The sequence below is a fragment of the Pangasianodon hypophthalmus genome, chromosome 20 (genome assembly GCF_027358585.1).
Source record: "Pangasianodon hypophthalmus isolate fPanHyp1 chromosome 20, fPanHyp1.pri, whole genome shotgun sequence".
In the NCBI taxonomy this organism is placed as follows: Eukaryota; Metazoa; Chordata; class Actinopteri; order Siluriformes; family Pangasiidae; genus Pangasianodon; species Pangasianodon hypophthalmus.
In genome coordinates, this window is record NC_069729.1 from 12,652,028 (window position 1) to 12,673,349 (window position 21,322).

A 21,322-nucleotide genomic window follows, 5' to 3' on the forward strand; every position below is an offset into this window, starting at 1 on the left:
AGTAGTCTCAAGTACCATTTGTGCTAGGAAATTAGCAGGTAAGTTTTAATAAGGATCTTGCAGAACCAGCCACAGTTCTTCTGGAGACTTTGATTGTTGCTATTTATAAATGTATTTTCATATCATTTGGGTTTGCCAGAATTTCTGCCCCCCACCCAGACTTTAGGAAGCATTACCTCACCTACCCCTGCTGTACCATCGCCTCCTTACTCACCCCACATCCATATTATATAAAATTCAAAATTCAAAATAAAACTGCTAACAGAAAACAGACTAGAGGCCAGTGATAAGTATTGACACATCTTTTTATTTATTTATTTTTTTATAATTGTTCACTCCATTTAGAAAGTACCACAGAAAAACTGGAAAATTGAGAATATGGATTAGTTGCTATTTAAAACTAGCTGGCTGCTGTACTTTGCCCATCTCTTAAAAAAAAAAAAAAAAGAAAAACTCTGTTGGAACTCAACAAACACATTACTCGCTTATCTGAGTGGCTCAGCTGTGAAAGCACACAAACACACATTGCTAAGCGGTGTGAAGACAGCTCAAGGACTCTGCCAGATCTACAGAGGAAATGGATCACATGGTGACACCCAGAGCAAACATACACACATACACTCTAAAGCAGCCCTTAATTTTAAAGGGAACGTTTCTTAGATTCTCAGGCAGAAGTTTGTACTGGACTACTTCACACTGTAAAAACAAACTGTTCATTAAATAATCTCCAGCCCAAAAAAGGCCTGATATACACATTTTTGTCTGTAGCTCACAAAAACTTTAAATGTAGCTAACAGGACCTGACAGGCAATAGATCTAACTTGTCAGCTACTCGCTAGCTAATTTGAGAAGATAGTGAGCCATCATTATGCTTATCATATGAGTTTGCCAAATGTAATTTTTAAACCAATATTGCAATAATATCATAACTGTAGCCTCACACCCAGTGTTCCCAGAATAGGCTCTGGATCCACTGCAACTCTGATCAAGATAAAGCAGTTTCTGAATGTGAGTGAGTGAGTGATCATAATAATTGCCCCAAGGTGTCAATGTGTGTGAATGTGAGTGTGTATGGTGCCGTGTGATAGACGTATACCCGGGGTTCCTGGCATAGGCTCCGGATTCACTGCAGCCCTGATCAAGTTAATAAAGTTCTTACTGAAGATGATGAATGAATGATTACGTGGAGCATATAACAAATCCTAGCTCTGACAAGCAATGTATGAAACTTTCTAGCAAGCATTAGTTAGATTGCTCTTCACTGTCCTGTTTGTATTCAAGTTGAGAAGCTTAAGAGTGATTGCAAATAACAAGTTTATTTATGCTTAAAATGCTTACCATTAAGAAAGGTTGCGTGCTGTTTGTAGCATTTTTATATAAACTGATATCACAAACCATGATAAAAGGATAGGCAGTTTATTGTGACAGAACATTTTAATATCAGCACATCCGTCTTCTTGATTAATAATAACCAGCATAGAACACTATGTGCAAGTAAAGGCAATAGGCACAGGATACACAATACATATTATTATTAACATGTATAAGAACAATGGAACTTACGATTACTGGAAGGCTGGTGACAAATATGCTTATGAGTTCAGTTACAGGTTTAATTCTGTATACGGTTCTGACCTATTAGCATGCTTTTACATAAGAAATAAGTGCCGTGGGAGCTCAGTGGTTGTGGCTTTGTGCTAATGTCCATAAGGTTCGAGTACACGTCCACCCGAACAAGATTCTAATGCCTTCAGGGACTGAAAGAGCACAATTTTGGAAACGTTGCTCTAAGAAACATTCTGGTTGGAGCTCTGATAGCATGTCTCATACACCCTCTCTTTAAACACACTTATCAAAGAAAGTGTTGGTCATAGCTAACTGTGCACTCTCCCATGTAAGGTCCTCCTACCACTGTGAAAGACTAGGAAAGTTTGTTTCATAAGTGGTTCTGACAAAGTAAAATGAGCCCTTAACAGAGAACCACTGGCAGACCTTTTGAGCCTCAACTGCTCAGTTTTGTGGTTGGATTCTGTCTCACAAAAACATCTGCCAAAGCAATAAATGGAAAATTAACAAGTCAAAAGGAATATTAAGACATCGACATGGCCACAAATTCCACACCCTATTTACAGCCTGATAATGTTAGTTTTTACCAAGCAGTTTTTTGACAATTTTCAGAAAATATTATACAGTGATTTAGGCCTTTGTGTTTACAAAAAGCAGTTAAAAACAGCTCCACTGTTATACATTAACAGCTTCTTCCTGATTCTGATACAGGAAAAATTTGAATATATGAAATATTTTTCAAATGTGTACATTTTACTTTTAGTGTAACTATTCATTTAATTGTGATGATGCCTGTAGTGATTTGTATTTCTTTTCTCAGGATTTTTTTTGTCTACTTGTATTTGTACATGCATTCTTCTTCATTAACAAGTTCTGACATAAAACAGGAAATAACAGGCTACATGTCGTGAAGCTAATCGAAATCAATGTCCCTACTTGTTTCAGGCTTATAAAAATAACTATTTTACAAAATAGGAAACATATAAAGACAATATCATCTGTAAGATAATGATTGTTTTAGATAATGATTGATTCAGATTCCACTGATACACACACATGCTGCCACTGAGAGATAAATTGATATAAGCTAATGAAAGCATGCAAGCTATTTCATGTGATATTTCAGGGAATCGATCTCGCCTGGCTACGTTAAGATAACAGCTTTCCGGAAATCTGTGTCTATATCCACCCTGAGAAAATATAAAACACTTCTGGAACTGCATTAAGTACAGTAAGACAGTCACGAAGGGCAGTATCAAGGAAGGAAAGTAAACCAAGTTCATATTCTTACTTTCGATAATATAAAATGAATTCAATGAACAGTTTATCCAGCAGTTAATAATTAACATGCTAAAAATCAGCTATATTGTGATATTCAACACACATATTATTATTACTGTGAATTCAAAATATAGTCATATAAAATGGAGCAGGCTCTCCATATAGGAGGAAATTGCAGGTAGAATTTTTCAGTAGTATCTAGTTACAGCCCCACAATTGATGATTGTGAAACCCCTGCTTGGACTGAAGTTAATTAGTCTTTCAAAATAAATGTATGGCCATAAAACGTGAGCAGAGTCCCAGAGAGTTACTCATCCTGAAGTAATTTGAAATATTATTATAATTTTGCATGTACTCATTATGTATGTGTGGTTTTCTTCTGGGCTCTCAGTTTTCCTTCCCACTTCTCATAAACTTGATGGTAAGTGGATCGGCTGTGCTAAATTGCCCCTAGGTGTGAATGAATGTGTGTCTGCATGGTGCCCTGCAATGGAAAGGCGCCCCATCTAGGGCTATTCTAGTGTTCCTGGAATAGGCTCTGGATCCACCAAATCCCAGACCAGGATAAACTGGTTACTGAAGATGAATCACATCAAAGATATTTGATTATGTTCAACATTCCTACATTTGATTTCAAGTAGTTTGATACAATGTTTTGTCATGACAAACACTATTTTGTCTTTTCTTAACATGAAAAATATATATTTTTAATCCATCAGGTTATGTCTATAGCTAACCGCAAGTTGGTGTTAGCTAGCTAGTTAAAGATAGCTGAGCTAGATAAAGATAGCTGAAAGATAAATCATCACTGAATTATTTTTATCCTTTCCATTTTTTCAGCCATGTTCAAACATCAACTTTCCTGCAATCCCTCACAGCAGCCTTGCTCAGCATGGGTTTGGTTTGTGGGGCTGTATCTTGATGTTACTCGCATTTCAATACAGCATTTAAACTCCTGCAATAAAGTTTGTCCCAGTAAGAAGGCAGTGTAAAGACAGCTGTCTTTTAAGGGTCTTAAATCATGGACAAATTTGAAGGTAGCATCAGATTCTTCTTTCTTGTAGACGAATATATGATAATCGTGTTCACCAAATGAGAGCTCCATGAACAATAAAAAAAAAGGGACAGAAATGCTGCTCTCTTAAAATATAGTGATATGAAGATTTCATATTGGCATGTCTAGTTGATAATGATCAACATAAGTTGCAAGTCTATAAGAATGAATAAGTATGAATTTGTATGAACAGTTACAAAACAAAGTTTTTTTTTTTGGGGGGGGGGGGGGGGGGGCGGCTGGGGTAGCAGTCGTAGCTTTTGTTATGACTTTTGTTATAAAATCCAACTAAGTCCCTCCTCATTCAAATTCTTGAGAATGAGGTTCTAGTAAAATTTTATTTCCGGTATCCAGCCCTAAAAAGCTCTGGTATTTACTTTCCAGTGATATGTCAAGGTCTGATAAACAAACAAAAAAAAAAAAACGCCCAGCATTATACAGCAACACATGCTAGTAAAAATGATAGGCACATACAAAGTGTATATGAATATTAATGAATAAAGTTTCACTAAAAGATACTTTCAGAAATCATGGGTAACTGTAAAATGCCCTCTAGCCTTTTTGAAAAATGGCAGGAATTCAGACTAAAATCAGTCTCAGACGGATTCCGCACTTTAAGACAGAAGACAGGCATCTGGATCTTTTACATTTCTGACCTCACTGCTATTCTGAAGTTCACTCTCCCCATCTTCAGGCAATACTGCATCTGAAGGTGCATCAGGAGTTGAAGTTGAGAAATCTGATGGAGCATCTTCATAGCCACTGCTCTCGTCATTATCTTCAGCATCATGAGCTTTTTGGCTGCTTCCCTCTAGTGTAGCCTGATCAGAATCTACCACATGTGCTTCTTCACCCTCTTGGTCCACCGAGGTTCCAACTGAAGCAGCCTGTTTGGATGAATTTGGCACAAGATTTCTGTTCTTGAAAAGCAGATGTGCTGCAGCAGCAAAACTAGCAAAACTGCTTGTAAAGCCTGTAGGTTGTGTAGCTGTGTCTACTGATTTAACAAGTGTCTCTTTAGATATATATCCGTCCACTTCAGCAGCAGGATTATCTGTCATCGCAACAGCTTCTTTCTGGTCTTGTATTATACTTTCAGCTGGAACTGAAATTTTCTCCTGGTGATAGTAAAGAAAAGAAAAATTATGTTGAAAAAGAAATCTAACATACAGTAGTTGTTCTAGGCAGATTGCACCCCTTAATATGCTATAGGATTTAAAAAATTTAGATAAAGCAGAATTTCAACATTGTTCTGATAAACTATTGAAGGCTATGAGTGACACGCACACTTGCTCCTTCAGTGTTAAAATCCCAGTGAATGTAGTGTAAAATATTAAAAATGTTTCTTCACCAAACCAGCATGTTCTATTAAACATCCAACAAAGATTTAAAAAAAAAAAGATAAAACAAACAAACAAACAAAAAAAACGCAAAGCATAGAATGTTTTCAGTAAGTGCAATCTTTAGGCTATACAAGTGAGACCACCCACAATAATCTTTAGCAATCTCACAGCAAACTTTAGGCTATCCAGGTGGGGCCATCCTCAGCAGCAGTGAGTGATTCTCAGGTAAAGTTTGCCATGATATTGCTGTGGATGGTACTCACAGGAATCTCAATCAGCAATCTTTTATCACATCAGGTTACTCTCAGTAGGTTAGCTTTCATTTGCCAGATTACACAAACCCCTCCTTCTTTGCTTAAACTGGTTTAGTGTTTCTGCTCTTTCTATGGATATAATTGTCTTAGATTATATCGTGCTAAAGTGTCTAACCTCTGCTCTGAGCTACCAAATGATGTGTTCTCTGGGAAAGTCCACATTTGTTGTCCTAGGACTTCCTTGTTTGAAACAACATCAGCTGGTTACCCAAACTGTCGCCCAACCACTTTCTTCAGAACCAGTGTGGCTCCACCTCCACACACAGCCAAGCAGCTGAGGGAATAAACTGTGTAACCCGTGAATACCATCATCTGACAGAGGTCTTTATCAATCAAGCAAGATACCACTAAATTCCCACCATATCAACCCTATGATTGTGCCATGGACCTACTACCAGATATTTTCCTACCACATTTATTCCTTGTCCTTAGACTGCAGTAGACTGCGTCTATGGAGGGGTACTTTCTGCAATATGAAGTAGTATGTGGGTCATGTGAAATCACCATGGCCAAGAAGTGCCAGTTTCACATCTTAGCTGCCAGTTTATCCTAATTAGAGTATGTGTTATCATTTGAGAGTGTGATAAGTTTGGGAATAGAAACATGTTAATGCAGAAGCAAGAGGCCCCCCAAACTTTATCCCATCACTTCTACAAGAAGCTGTCATTGGCAGAGAGAATTATGATTATGATATGTGCAACCAGGAGATCCCAGCAATAGAGCTAGCCCTTGAAGAGTGACATCAATGGATGGTGGGGGCCCTCCATCTAGTTGTACTGTACATCAGGAGGGTTTACCACCTCATAAATCCAGATGGCCTCAAATTTTCCACATGCTCCTACTTTACTAACTTCTACAGATCCAAGAATAGTTAAGCTGAGGCTGTGTCCCAAGTTCACAACCCAAAACCAGGAGAAAGTGATCCATCCTGTGATCCATCATTGAGCCCACCTGCTTGGTTGCTCCCATCATGAACTTGGGTGATCAACCAGGAGAGCTCTGAAGTAGCAGCAGGTGACCCTGGCCTGAGGGACAAACTACCTGACAAACTGTACAGCCTAGTGGACATAAGGGATAAGCTCATTACATAGGCATCTACATCCATAGCCACAGGGGTAACCAGAACACACCAACTACTGTTAGACAGTTATTGGTAGCCCGGTCTCCATTAAGATGTCCAGAAATGTAATATCTTCTTGTTCAGTGTGGAACTACTGGTACCTCAAAGGCTGTGGACTCACCTCTTGTTAGATTGTGTCACAGACCAGTCAGAGTCAGAAGGCAACACTATCATACTAGTAGTTATACGATCGCTCTCTAAAGAATGTTGTTTGATCCCTATCTGATCCCCAGGTCTCCCCACAACCCACCAGATGGGCAGGTGGAAAGACAACCAAATGCTCAGGCAGTATTTCCATAGCTACTGTGGCGACCATCAGGGTGATTGGTGTGGGTCCATCAACTAATTGAAAAATAATGTTAAAACATATTTTTTAATACTGTCTTGACCAGGTTTTTGTACCACATTAAACTTTACTGTTTGTTCTTTATATTTATTTTCTCTTTGTGTTTTTTTAAGTGGTAATTATTGTTATTATGGAAGTGAAGGTCTCTTGAAATTTGAGCAGAAAAACTCAAAGCATGCTCTCTGAGGCATAACACAGTAGTGAGATGGTGCTTTACCAGATCTACATTTATCATATAACAGGAATTTGTGTAACACTGTACATAATCATTTGATTATAGCTCCCAGAGTGGGCTGTGAAGCATGACTGCAGCTCTGACTGCTGTTTTACTGACATCTTGCTTTTCAGCTAGGGCATCTGAATGTTGGCTAAATTCCACCATGTATCATCAAAATGACATTATAGAAAGTTAATTTAATCTAGCATTCTGGTGGTCTGACAGAATGTGAGATGAACTTAAACTCCCAGCTTATTATTTCAGTCATTCATCTTAAAGCTTACTATTCTGTAACTACTAAAATTTAATAAACATGTAATTATAGTGAAATTAAAGGTATGTAGTAAGGTAAGTAAGGAATGCAAGTCTGGACCAACTGATGGACAGATAAACTTTAGTGCTGGCTAATTATTTCTTTTCTTAATTTTCTATTTATTTCTTTTTGTAATTGTTTTCTTTTTTATGGTTATACCCCAGAGAGTTCAATGTTCAATATTGTCTATATATAATGTTTGTACAATACCATAGAATATGTAAGGACACTTACAAAAAACTGATTGTAGTCATTTTCACAGTGTCTGTAATTACAATAACTTCTTTCAATAAAAGAGCCACTAGATAAATATAGGATCAATTACACAACAGTGTGTATCTTATTTAGCAAATTGAAACTCTAATTTTGTTTGCCCTAAAGTGTTATGTAACCAGGCAGGCTTGCAGTCTGATGTTTCTCATTTACAAGCATAGCCTTCTCTCACCTCCTTTAACTGCTCCAACTCCTGTTTCAGCAATGTAACAGTGTCCTCCAACTTTCTCCTCTGCTCCCTCTCTCGCTCCAGCTCCTTCAGATAGCAGGAAAACAAAGGATGAGAGAGACAGACAAACAGTGATAGAGAGAGATAGGGAGTGACCTAACTTAAACCAGTGTTTGCTGTACTGCGTTTTTAATTTAATCGAAAATTAATTAACATTTACAGTTTTACGTTTTAACAGTTTCATTGGTACATGATGGAATAGGTTAGTGCAGAAAGTGTCCACTGATCTAAACTTCATTTGTTTGCTAAATACAGTTCATAATGCAGCTCTTTTTACTGTATTATATGTGCTCATATTTCTCACTGTGACACTGAAAGATCGGCTACAGTAATACAGAGGTAAAAACAGATCCCCTCCCCCCATCCCCACAGGCCAAGGTGTTGATGTCCATCACCTAGTAAGCCAGCCTCTGTTTAGTCAAAGAACCTCTTTTCTTACTGAATGTCCACAGTCTGGTCTAAATAGTACCAGACTACGAGGCACAACAGGGAAAACTCTGCAGGCTTGCTGTGGCAGGGGAAAGGTGGATGACTGCAGATCATTTAAATCAGGATAAACTGTCTCATGGCCCATTTCTATTGGTCGGACATTCTCAGCGATGTATATCGGTGGTGTGTGGCATGTCACCAATGTCAGCTGGTGAATCTACTGGCCACCCTAAAAGCGCCATTGCGCCCCCTGCCATTTATCAAGGTCCCCTTCGAAAGAACTGGTATGGTAATGTTTACCATTCACAAACGGATGGGCTGGTTGAGTGGTTTTATCAAATGCTCAAAAATAAGAATCAAAAGTTTGTGCACGATGATGCTCGGAATTGGGATAAGTGGCTCAACCCCTATTATTTGGGGTTATAAATGTATGCAAGCCTTGCTGTGTCTTAAATGTCATCAGAGAGTAAAAGTGAAATTCAGTATGTTCTTGACCTGAGAGCAAAACTGCACACATTTGGGCAATTAACACAGGAGAATTTGCAACAGGCACAAAAACGTCAGTGCCAGCTGTAGGGGCGCTTGGTTGAAGCAGTTTTCACCAGGGGATAAACTGTTCATATTATTATCCACATTGATTACCAATTACCAACAAAGTAACCATTTGAGGTCACACAGCGTGTCGGGGACATCGACAATGAGGTAAGGCAAACAGATAGATGTGGGGCACTGCAAGTATCCCACCCCAATCTCCTCAACCCATGGAGAGAGGCAGTCCCTGTGGCTTTGATGGTTCCAGAGAGGGAGGAGTTGGGACCGGAAGTAATTCTGAAACATGCGGCCCAATCCACTGCACACAGACACAGAGGTACACAGAGTGAGACCTCAAATTAGAAAGCACTGAAAAGCAGTCCGAGTAACAGGAATAAAAGCCCTTTTGAGTTGTTCCAAACCTGCCTCCTGCTTCCTCATTTCAACTTGAACCAAAGAGGGTGTCACATTTGCCTTCATGGAACACTGCAAGGGCAATCAATTGGATTTACCCTATTTGGAGATACGACATTGGGTAGAAATCATGGAATCAACCACAAGGTCATCCCAGCTTATCACCAGTGAATGGAGGTCTCCCACTCTGAACTCTCGCACTTGCTACAGTGATTGCTAGTAAAAATGCAGTTTTCAGACACAGCTATTTCAGTTCAACATCTTGCATAGCCTCATAAGATTCTATGACTGCAGCAAAAGGAGGAACTCTTTGGGAACAGTTAAAGATTTTTGGGGAACGATTAACCTTTTAGAAAGACTGTAATATGTTTATAAGCAGCCAGAGAAATGCCATCCAAGGTGCTGTGACAAGTTGCATATACACCTTTAGGGTATGCCATATACACCTTTAGTGTAGACGGGAACTTGCTGCTGTCTAGCAGACCCTGAAAAAAATTTAGGATTCCAAGATTTGGGCAATGCACTGGATCCAGTTGTGGAAGAGCACAAGAATCATGGAACTGCTTCCCACCTAATGCCCATGTACCAGGGTCTTTTGGATTCAGGAGTGTTTCCTGGTTGACTAGGTCATTGTGCTCTGTTTGCAAATCAGTTCATTCTTTTGGGACTGTAGATCTGCTCAGGGAGGAAGTTGCCAGTGTGTCCAAGCCAAAGTAGTTGTGAAAACCATCTTGCCTGCAAAGGCCATGAGCAGGACTCTGTACCCTAGTTGCTGGGTTCGGGTTGAACATTGGAAGTATCAGGGGTAAAGGAGGAAAGGCATAGGTGTATTAATTAGCAATGTGTCGATTTGACATTGGCAAAGAAGTCTACCTGTGCCCTGCCAAAGCTCTCCCAGATGAGAGACACTATTTCTGTGTGCAGACATCACTCTGCTGGCTGTCTGCTTTGTCACTGTACAGCCCTGCTCGATGACTGTTCTCTCAGTAAGGATAACTGTGGATGGGCCCTGATTGTGATATGTCTCAGCTAGAACATGTGTTCAAACTGTCCTCTAATGCACTCAATAAAATCCTTGTGCTATGTCACAATTGGCACTGTGTGGAAAAAGTGCATTTGCTGCTCTGGGTGAGCTATTCAGCTCCACTCACTCTACCAGAGGTATATGAATGGCCACCCTTTGCTAGATAGAGTGTTGCAGAAGCAACCCAGACCCATTTCAGACATGGTGGGTCTACACTGCAGTTCACATGACAGTATAACTACTAATTATTATCACTTCTAGCTCTAGGATATGACTGTAGACATAGCTTACTCACACTCTGCTGAAGAGGAACAGGAAGGTGACTAGTCAGTGGACTATAAGGAGGGTTCTGTTGGAAGATATTAGTCTTTGAGTTGTGGTCTTGACTCCTGAATCATCAATTGCAACTGAAACATGTCTACTGCCAAGTCATTAATTTACTTAGAAAGTGACTAAAATTGTTTTCTGGGCTTCTTCTTGTGTTGTTGTGAGAAGAGAGCATTTGCAAGTAGTCAGATACTTAAGCTTCCATGTTTGGGTCAACTCTGAATCAGAATCTAAATCTGACAGCTAAGCATGCTGTGTTGGCATCGGCATAGTCACACACTCAGGGCAGGTGATGTCCAAGTCAGTGCATTCTTAATATGGATAATGCAGAGGCAGTGAGCATGTAGCTGGTGCTGACTTCGGCTTCCAGGGGATTCAGACACAAGCTGCACAAGAACAAAAGTTGCTACATGACTGAGTGCATCATGAAAGAACATGGAGTTATGTGGAAGGAAAACCAACTCCAGCCCCTGTATTGCGTGTTAGGAGATAACATAGCAGGCTCAGAAATGAACAGTGTGTGGTAAAGCAAAGGAAAAGCATTCAACCAAATAAGCAGCACTGAGTCATAGGCCTGCTGGTCGGTAGGCGGCAGGGGATGCGTAACTCTGAGCAGATAATACCAAGTAAGAACCCGACCTGACTGTGAGAAAGGGATATAAATGGAGAGAAACCCAACTCTAGTATTAACAGTATTGTAAGTTAGCTGAATCCAGGCTCAGTAGTGAACTTTATGTGAGAGAAAACCACTCAAGCATGCCAGCAGCATACGGTCACAGACACATTGGCTGGCTAGACGGCAGCCCTCCTGAAAGATTTTCAAACACAACAGTCTCTAGAGTTTACACAGAATGGTGCAAAAAACAAAAAACACCCTGTGTATAGAGGGTCTGCACCTTTCTGATGAGAGAGATCTTAGGAGAATGACTAGACCGGTCTGAGCTGACAGGAAGTCTATAGTAACTCAAATAAGCACTCTTTACAACCGTGGTGAGCAGAAAAGTATCTCCGAAGGTGGATCCAGAGGTCGATGGCTACAACAGCAGAAGACCATATCAGGTTCCACTCCTGTCAGCCAAGAACAAGAATCTGAGGCTATCATGGGCACAGACCCACCCAAACTTACTATATCCTTCCTGGCAACTCGAACTAATCTCACTGTTTTCCTCTGACCTCTCTTAACAAGGCGTTTCCTCCCACAGAACTGTCGCTCACTCAATGTTTTGGTTTTTTTTTATCGTTTTTCTTTACCCCATTCTTTATAAACTCTAGAGATTGTTGTGTGTGGGATAATCCCAGGGGATCAGCAGTTTCTGAAATACTCAAACCAGCCCATCTGGTACCAACATCCATGCCACCATCAAAGTCACAGAGATCACACTTTTTCTTCATTCTGATGTTTAATGTGAACACTACCTGAAGCTTTTTACCTGTATTTGCATGAGTTTTTGCATTGCGCTGCTGCTATATGATTGGCTAGGCGTTGGCTTAGGGATGTGCATGAATGTGCAGGTGTAGAGGTGTTCCTAATGAAGTGGACCATGAGTGTATTTTCTAATTGCCATACTGCTGTGTAATTTTTTAGAGAAAAAATTGTCTAGGATGTTGTTTATGAGGGAGGACCCAACTTGACGAGAATAAGAAGTGAGTGCCAATTCTTGGAGCTACAAGCAACATTACATAGGTGTCCTGCTGTCTGCATTGACTTTAGTTTGAGTTTTTGTTTGTGTTGATACAAGTAGTGAAAAGAACCAGTTGTGAAATAAATAGTAAAGTGCATCAACATGTCTCTCCAGGGCAAAGTTCAGTCTCCCTAATACAAAGCCTCCATGTTCTCACCCTCAGCTTTGAAGGGTTGGTTACCAAAAACAACAACAAAATTAATAATAATAATAATAATAATAATAATAATAATAATAACAGTGTTATTTCAAATCAAAATATATTGCTTTGTGATTTGCTTGGAAAGTCCTGGCTTGTGTGGCTCTCATGCACAAGAAGATACCCAGCTGACTCTCACTGCCCCTGGTGTGAAATAGAACCAGGCCTTATAGTTGTTCGGGTAGACAAACATGTTGGTGTATGTACCATGCTGATTTGATGAGCCTCCCTCTTGGTCTCAGTGAGCATCTCCTCAGCTCCCTCAAGGGCATCTTGGAGACACTCTACCTGGAAAAGCAACACCTCCTGCCGCAGTTCGACGCTCTGTAGCTCTGCTAAACACATCTCGTAGTTCTGCTGTAGCTCCATCTGCAGAAAATAAATTAGCTGCAATTTGCTGTCCTGTTGTTAAGTCCAATATGATGACATGTTAGGATTTCCTAACTTGATATGACATGTAATATCAGGGTTTATCAGATATCAGGTATCAGGGCCAAATACCCCAAGAAAGACCATAGTGCCTAATGAAATGTTAATTAATACAAGCAGTTTTCTTAGAAGAAAACTGTTTGTTTGGCCTCTTCAGAATCTGCACTGAGTGACTGCTTAAATCTTGTGAGGAGAGGTGACTGTTGTAGATTATTTCCTTCCTCTGCAGCCAACATATCATATCACTGTCACTGTTCAATTGTCTACTTTTTGCCTATGACTGCTATAGTTGTCTAGGAAACGTAGTGTTTCCAAAACAGGAGATGTACTGCAATAATTAAGGTTATTTTAGCTCAGACATTCTCCGCTTGCCACTTCAGAGAACTTTGCTAATCAACTAAGATATACAAATAGTATTTTAAATAGTTTTTGGTGGGAATGGAAGGCTTTTTCCCCCCTAAATTCTAATCTTATTTTAGGAATAAAAATTCTTAGGAATTCTTTCTTTTGAGAAAGCTGTTACCAGCTTCTTTGCTTTTGTCTACCAACCAGAGAAAGAAAAAGACACCCTACTGACTTTCACAAAGCAATTTTTTTTACCTGATACGCATGTTTAAATGTATCATGTTCCAGTTGTTATATGTTATATGTCATGGTGGAGTGACACATTACTAGCGTGAGTTACTCCCCATATCCTGCACTTCAAGACTCACATCACCATACCACAATGCACTTTTTAGTAGTGTTGAAACGAAACATTTGTTTGTTTGTTTTTAATAAAAGCAAAAAAAATTTCAACATACAGTTAACTAAATGAGTGTCCTTTCCCCTTCTGTGAACTGGCTCTTCTGCCAGACAAATTTTAAACTGTTTATGTTGGCACCTCTGCTTCGGGATTAAATTACATCGTAGATGTCCAGGCAACCAAAATACGAGACTGGGCAAGCACACTGGAGCTTTACTTGCCTAATGGACTAGTTAAAGAATTTACGATTTGTCCATAAGTATTTTACGATAAACAGTATGTCAGTCTGCTACTAGTGATGTCATATGACTATGTTTATGTCTGTCTGGTCAAATTTAACTTAAGCTTCCCCTTGTTGCCTTTTAACTTAAGCTTCCCCTTGTTGGGAAATTTCAGATATGCACTGTTAAGTGCCTGTACAGTGCACTACCACATGCTTGTGGTTTTTTTTTTTTAAACAAACCTGACTAATCACATGCTATGCAAGCACAGCAGAGTGAGGGCATATCTCAAAAAAAGACACGTCCGTTTTATTTTCATGAGTAAGAGAAATACAGGAGGTGCAAACCAAGTGCTAGCTCAAAGTGCAGATGTTTCTGCTCTCTCAGTCACGCTCTGAACTGATACTTTTTTCACCTCTAGTAGTTTCTGTTTATGTTTTCGAAACTCATTTGATAGATGTTTGCTTTTCATGTTTCTCTAGTACTGAATACTTGCTACAGTCTGTATTATAAAAGGTACTGTAACTCACAAGTCACGCATGGATACTTTTCCATCATCGTAGCATTTAAGGCTGTTTATATTGAAGCATGCATCTTATGTTGTGTAATACTTAATACTGAATTATTCAGGTTAAGTAGAAGTGCAAAATAAATACCATGGATGTGTTCTCTGCAGGCTCCTCTTCACTCTGATGCAAAAAAAAAACAACCTTAGAAATTCAAGAATTAATAAAAAGATATAGATACAACACACTAAACAAGACAAATCATTATATAAAATGAAAATATACACCTATAATAAAGTTGAAAGTAATCATACCACAATTACTTTCGCTATATTGGGTTTTTCTTTGTTTATTACTTATTTTGCATAATTATGTAATTACCTCCCATTACAATCAGGCTCAGTCTGTTATGTCACCAAGCCTTGTGCAACTATCCTGAAGTGATTAAGCCTACTCAGTAGATTTTGAAAAGCGAACACTCATGGTAGGTGTCATTCCTAACTGAAACGTTGAAAAAGAATGATTTCAAAAATACACAATTTAAGAGACCAACCGATGAACACTTTGCTCTCAAGATTCACTGTGGTCAATTAGGGGTTAATGTACTTCAGGTTCAAGAGCAAATTGTTTTCTGATTTGCACTGTTCACTTTCAATGTAGGTGTTAGTTTACCATCAGATAATGTAATTAGCACAACACAACAAATTAGAAACATAATGTTTATATGTTTACATGGGATTATACTCCCTTTTTTATTTGTAAATGAGCTTACTTTACATGCTCAGCAAGCTCATGATACAGTAAAAGCAGTCCACTATTTTTTATTTTAACTTGACCTGTAATTTTATGCATTGAACTGCTGCCACATGATTGGCTGCTTGGATAAGTGCGTGAATGAGCAAATGTTCAGGTGTTCCTATTAAAGTGTTCGATGAATAATAATGCATTACCAGTGAACCTATTTGGCTTACAAAACACTTTTATAATTAATTTCATTCATGCAAAATTTTTAACTGACAGACAAAAATCACTTCAAGTCAGCAAGTCAAAAATTTGTCCAAAGCCACAGGTTTCTCAATTCTGGCATCAGCAACTGTGTGACAGTAGAATACTTTGGCTTGAAGTACACACCAAATGGCTGTTATTTTCAGTCCCTAAGTGGCCGTTCAGAGTTTTCACTGTAAGATGTAGCAATTTGAGAGAGCAGGACATAGCTATAATCACTTCAGAATAGACCATACCATGTATTTCCTATTTACAACCTTCTTGTTCACAAAAAAAAAAAAACCAACCCTGCCGATTAAAGACATGTATTAGGAATGAGATAATAATGACTGATTACTGTGCAATCCATTATTAAATAAGTGTCTGCCTTCTTGCTGAGACACTTGTAAAATGTTTCGCCCTGTCCTTTCAGTGTTTGCTAAAAAGAAATGCTGCAGTGTTGATATTTTATTTAATGCAATAGCCTTCTCTGGCCTACAAGCAGCATTCTTTGCAATGTTGTTAAAAAGGCAGGGGCCAAGTGAGAAACACAGCCTACTTCCCAGTGTGCACCAACTTGGCTCGAGTTTATAACACTGGACTTGAGCCATAATGCATCAGGCACAGCTCTAATTTGGACAAGAAGAATGTGGTGTACATAGAAATACAGAGCGGCCATTTTGAGTGCTGTGTCTAAGCTGCTTTGAAACCAGCACAAACCAGTGTACATTGAGCATTCAGAACAGTTTGTTCAGTGATGGTGGATGATAAATGTGGGCATATCTAGAGTTTTATCAGATTGGTTGGAATCACAGTCAGGGAAAACCTGTCAGGTGTCGGCAAACAGTCAAAAATGATAAAAATCTGATCTTGGCCAAAACTGTTTACTTTGAGATCTCAAGTTTATAAAGTTGCCTAGGCTTTATGCAAAGATCATGTTTGGTAGGGAGCCAGTTTAATAAATGTAGCGGTAAAAAACAAAAAAAAAAGGTCAGTCTGTCTAAAATGTTGCTAGCTTGAAAGTGTTAAGTTAAGCGTGCTTTCCTCACACTGTGAATGTCATGCTTTGATCACACTTTCGGATAATTACGTGTCATAGCAAAATGAACATAAGGTTCATCAATTCAGCTGGTAATCAAATACAGACTCAGTGCCTGCAATGCACCTGTTCCATGACATCACCAAAATAGAAAGGAGTGTTTACACACAGATGACTGCAGACAAGTTTAAGAAGTTTTAATTGACCGCATAAAATGTGAATTTAGCCAACAGAAAGGAAGTTATTGAACTAATCAACAATCATTTCAGCACCGATCTAAAAAGGTCAAAATTTGAATGTGAAAGGCTGCCACAGATAGTTTAACTGGATTATTTTGGATCATATAGCATTAAACTGTGCTCTGTAAACCAATCTGGTAAACCTCCATCTAAAATAGCATGTCCTTGTATCCATTCTGTATGTTCTCATGATAAATACTGCAGAAATATGTACAACCCCTTTACTGCACAACAGCAGTCAAACTGTCAACGCCCAATCATGACTCACACTAAACAAGTCACAGGAATTATACCTGATATCGAAAGGACATGTGGACATAAAGGCATAAAATGTGGTCATTTAGCCACAATTCAACACTGATATTTGGATTTTTTTTTACCTGACTTCCTCTTGTGTCTCCCCTCCTGAGAGATCCATATCTGCTGTCTCTGCGAGTTAAGCGCTTGGGTGACTCTTCAGCCTGACATACAAACAACACAGAAATACACATGAGAGTTGCAGTAACAGTAATACAATATACTGCAGTAGACTGTCAGGAGATTCAGATCATTTCAGTGTAAAGCAAAATCAAAAGAACTGCCATTCTAATACTTTTGGAGCGGACAGTAGTATTATAGTGTCATTATATAACATACAGCACCTAGTAGTTTCCTCACCAGCCTCTTTTTACTCTTTCTCTTCAAGTTAAAAAACTCCAGCATGTGGACACCTGAACACCCAGAAGTGCTTGTTGAACATCCTGTTCCAGATTTAGTCCCCCTTTTTCTGATTTAATAACTTCCACTCTTCTGGGAAGGCTTTCCACTAGATTTTGGAGTGTGGCTGTGGGGATCTGTGCTCATTCAGCCACAAAAGCATTAGTGAGGTCAGGTGCTGATGTTGGATGATGAGGCCTGGGGTGCAGCCTGTGTTCCAGTTCATCTCAAAGGTGTTCAGTGGGGTTGAGATCATGTCTCTGTACAGGACACTCGAAGTCTTCCACTCCAACCTTGGCAAACCCTGTCTTCACAGACCTCACTTTGTGCACAGGCACACTGTCATGCTTCTCACTCAGCTCCCTAGTTCAGTAGTCAGTGTACAAAGTAAGAAAAAAGCCAGTGCAGATGCAATAATAAAGTGTATAGCAAAACTGGAAGTAAAGCAGTAGACATAGTGCAAATCTCCTGTTCTACCACATCCCAAAGGTGTTCTAATGGATTCAGATCCAGTGACTGGGAAGGCCACTGAAGAACAGTGAACCCATTGTCACGTTCTTGAAACCAGTTTGAGACGACTTTTGCTTTGTGTCACGGTGCGTTAACATGCTGGAAGTAGCCATTAGAAGATGGGTAAATTGCAGCCATAAAGGGATGCACATGGTCAGCAACAATACTCAAATAGGCTGTGGCATTCAAGCGATGATGGATTGGTATTAACTGGCCCAAAGTGTGCCAAGAAAATCTTCCCCACACCATTACAGCACCTCCACCAGCGTGGACTGTTGACACAAGGCAGGTTGGGTCCATGGATTCATGCCATTGGCACCAGATTCTGAACCAACTATCTGTGTGCCTCAGCAGAAATCGAGATTCATGAGACCAGGCTACACTTTTCCAGTCTTCAACTGTCCAGTTTTGGTGAGCCCACTGCAGCCTCAGCTTTCTGTTCTTGGCTGACAGAAGTGGAACCTGACATGGTCTTCTGCTCTTGTAGCCCATCTGCCATGAGGTTCAATGTGCTGTTCATTCGGAGATGCTTTTCTGCTCACCACAATTGTATAGAGTAGCCTTTCTGTCAGCTCAAACCAGTCTGGCCATTCTCTGTTGACCTCTCTCATTAACAAGGCGTTTCCATCCACAGAACTGCCACTCACTGGATGTTTTTTCTTTATTGCACCATTCTGAATAAACTCTAGAGACTGTTGTGAGAGAAAATCCAAGGAGATCAGCAGTTATAGAAGTACTCAAACCACCCCGTCTGGCACTGACATGGACAAAATCACTGAGATCACATTTTTTCCCCATTGTGAAAGGTTGATGTGAACATTATTTGAAGCTGCTGGATTTTATGCATTGCTCTGCTGTCACACAATTGGCTGATTAGATAATAACATGAATGAGTAGGTGTACAGGTGTTCCTAATAAAGTGCTCGGTGAGTGTAAAGTTGAATCGAGTTCAAATCATTGTAGATATGATTGGCTAAATAAGAAATAGACCATTCTGTTTAGTATGACTGATGCAGCCTCTGTGTAAAAATGGAAATGAGTAAAACCCTTTGTTTATATGCATCAGGTGCTCTGAGAGCTGAAGAGCTCCGCTGTAGTCTGAAGTGCTAATCAGCTGGTGACGTCATGACGCAATCGAGCGTCACCTAGAAACGCCTTAAACAGAGCCGAGTAACTTTTCTCCTGCTTGGAAAATACTTCCCAAGTGATTGTTCTGAGGTTATTTTACTGACTAGGGAGTCATGTATAGGGAAAATGACTACTTTTGTAGGAATTAAATCTCACATACAGCGAGCTATGTTAGAAATACTGTCAAAAATACAGTCGTGGTAAAACATGGGCGTATTCTATTGTAGTGCTAATGCTTAACACACAGAAGCAAGGCTAGTGCTAGCTTTAGCATCAGTTAGCTGGTAAAGAACAGAAACTAGGCATCTTTGAACACAAGTGTATTTTATTGCGAGCTATTTTCTGGCTTTGTCTTTCACAGGAGACAGATTCTGACTGGTGAGAATCAACAATCACGTCGCCACACAGAAACACTTCATAACCAGCCAAACTCGCTATCATTTAACCCAGCTTTTTCCTTTTTTCACACTTTTGAGGTCAGTTTAGTCTGTATTAAACGTGAATATGTGTTGAAACAGCTCACCTCTATTATGTGTCGAAGCGACTCTTCCTCGCTCATCGCGCGCGAGACGATCCGTTTCCTCGGTGAGGCGGATTTCTCCACTGTGTCCGCGTGCATCCTGAAACCCAATCTAACAGCTCACACCACAGATTCCTCAAAAACACGCAGCGAAAAAGTGTTTCCCAGCAGTTTTCCTGCAGCCTTTGACAGCAGGGAGGTGGCTATAGACTCAACTCCAGTTAAAGGAGGGGCTTGAGCGACCATAGTGAGGGGCGCGTCTCAATTCAACCGAGCATTTGCATTCCTTCGCCCTTGTCCCCTCGCTATGCTGGAGCGAGTCAGTCTGCTGAAGATCTGGATAGAGCCAGGGACTGTACGCATGTGGCCATAATCCGTTATGCAATGCTTCGTGCACGATATTAACCCTCATAGAATTTGTAATGGTTATAATGGGAATTGTGTTGGTTATAATGGAAACTGTAATGGTCTCTGTGGGTCTCTAATGGTAGTCTGTTGCCATCTATTGGTGGCATGTTATGTCTAGTGGATACCATTAAGGACCAGTAATGGTAATGGTTTTAATGGTTGTAGTGGTCCCTGTGGGTCTCTACTGGTAACTTTTGCATTCTGTTGATGGCATGTTATATCTAGTAGATACCATTAAAAAACAGTAATGGTAATGGTTTTAATGGTTATAATGGGAATTGTATTGGTTTTAATGGAGACCGTAATGGTCCCTGTGGGTTTCTACTGGTAATTTGTTGCCTTGCATTGGTGGCATGTTATGTCTAGTGGATACTATTAAAGACCAGTAAAGGTTTACTGGTTAGCTGATGGTTTGTAGTGGAAACCATTAGAATTTCTGTTGTTTTTTCAGCAGGGTTGTCACAGTGTATTGGAGATGAATAAAACCATGCCCAAATTCTATAACAGACTATGTGATGAAGATCTTCTAACGATAGACCTGCCATTAAAACCTGTTTGTTCAGAGGGCAAAATAGGGTCATTTCCTAGGGTTAGGTTTAGGGTTAGGGTTAGATATGGTTTGTGATGTCCCAAATGCTTGGCCATGTTACATCGGGAGTTCCAGCAGGCTGTAAACAAGTCCCAACGTGATACATTTGTTCAGTTATTGAGTGCACCACAACTATGAGACAGAGAAAGCTCAAATTGCAGGTAGACAATTTATCACTTTGAAAGATGACATGCAGCTTTTGTTGATATGCTCACTATTTTCTTTATACAAAAGCTATTTTTGCACAATAGTTAGACATTAGGGGGCCTACATAAAATCACAGGCTACATAAAATCACTATGTTCAGATCACCTCATCAGTCAGCGTGATCTGGGCTTGAAAAACGCCTACCATAAACACACACAAGTTTTCAAAATAAGTTTGAAGCATCACTCGCTCACTTTCAGGAAACATTTTATCCCCCTCATTCTGAGATGGCCCCCGAGGGCTGATCATTTAAATAATCAGAAATTTTCATCTTAAAATAATGTGCAGCAATATCTCAGCACCCCCCTTTTTGGGGTGCTGTGTCATTAATGCTCCTGCGCCACCCCTTGACACTCGAGTCACGCGAGCTTTAATTCCTGAAAATGAAGAGGACATAGTCTACCTATCTGGCAGCCAGAAGCACAAGAGAAAACAAGAA

At 39.8% G+C, this 21,322-nt stretch overlaps 1 protein-coding gene across 1 annotated transcript; it reads right to left on the reverse strand.

Moving 5' to 3' along the window:
- Positions 1-287: 287 nt before the first annotated feature.
- si:ch1073-456m8.1 (uncharacterized) lies at positions 288-20,049 on the reverse strand. Its single transcript, XM_026932855.3, has 6 exons — positions 19,683-20,049; positions 17,206-17,286; positions 14,714-14,746; positions 12,870-13,031; positions 8,000-8,083; positions 288-5,019 (listed from the first exon to the last, which is right to left on the reverse strand). The coding sequence occupies exons 1-6, from the start codon at positions 19,776-19,778 to the stop codon at positions 4,516-4,518; spliced, it is 960 nt and encodes a 319-aa protein (XP_026788656.1). The 5' UTR covers positions 19,779-20,049; the 3' UTR covers positions 288-4,515.
- Between the last annotated feature and the right edge of the window lie 1,273 nt (positions 20,050-21,322).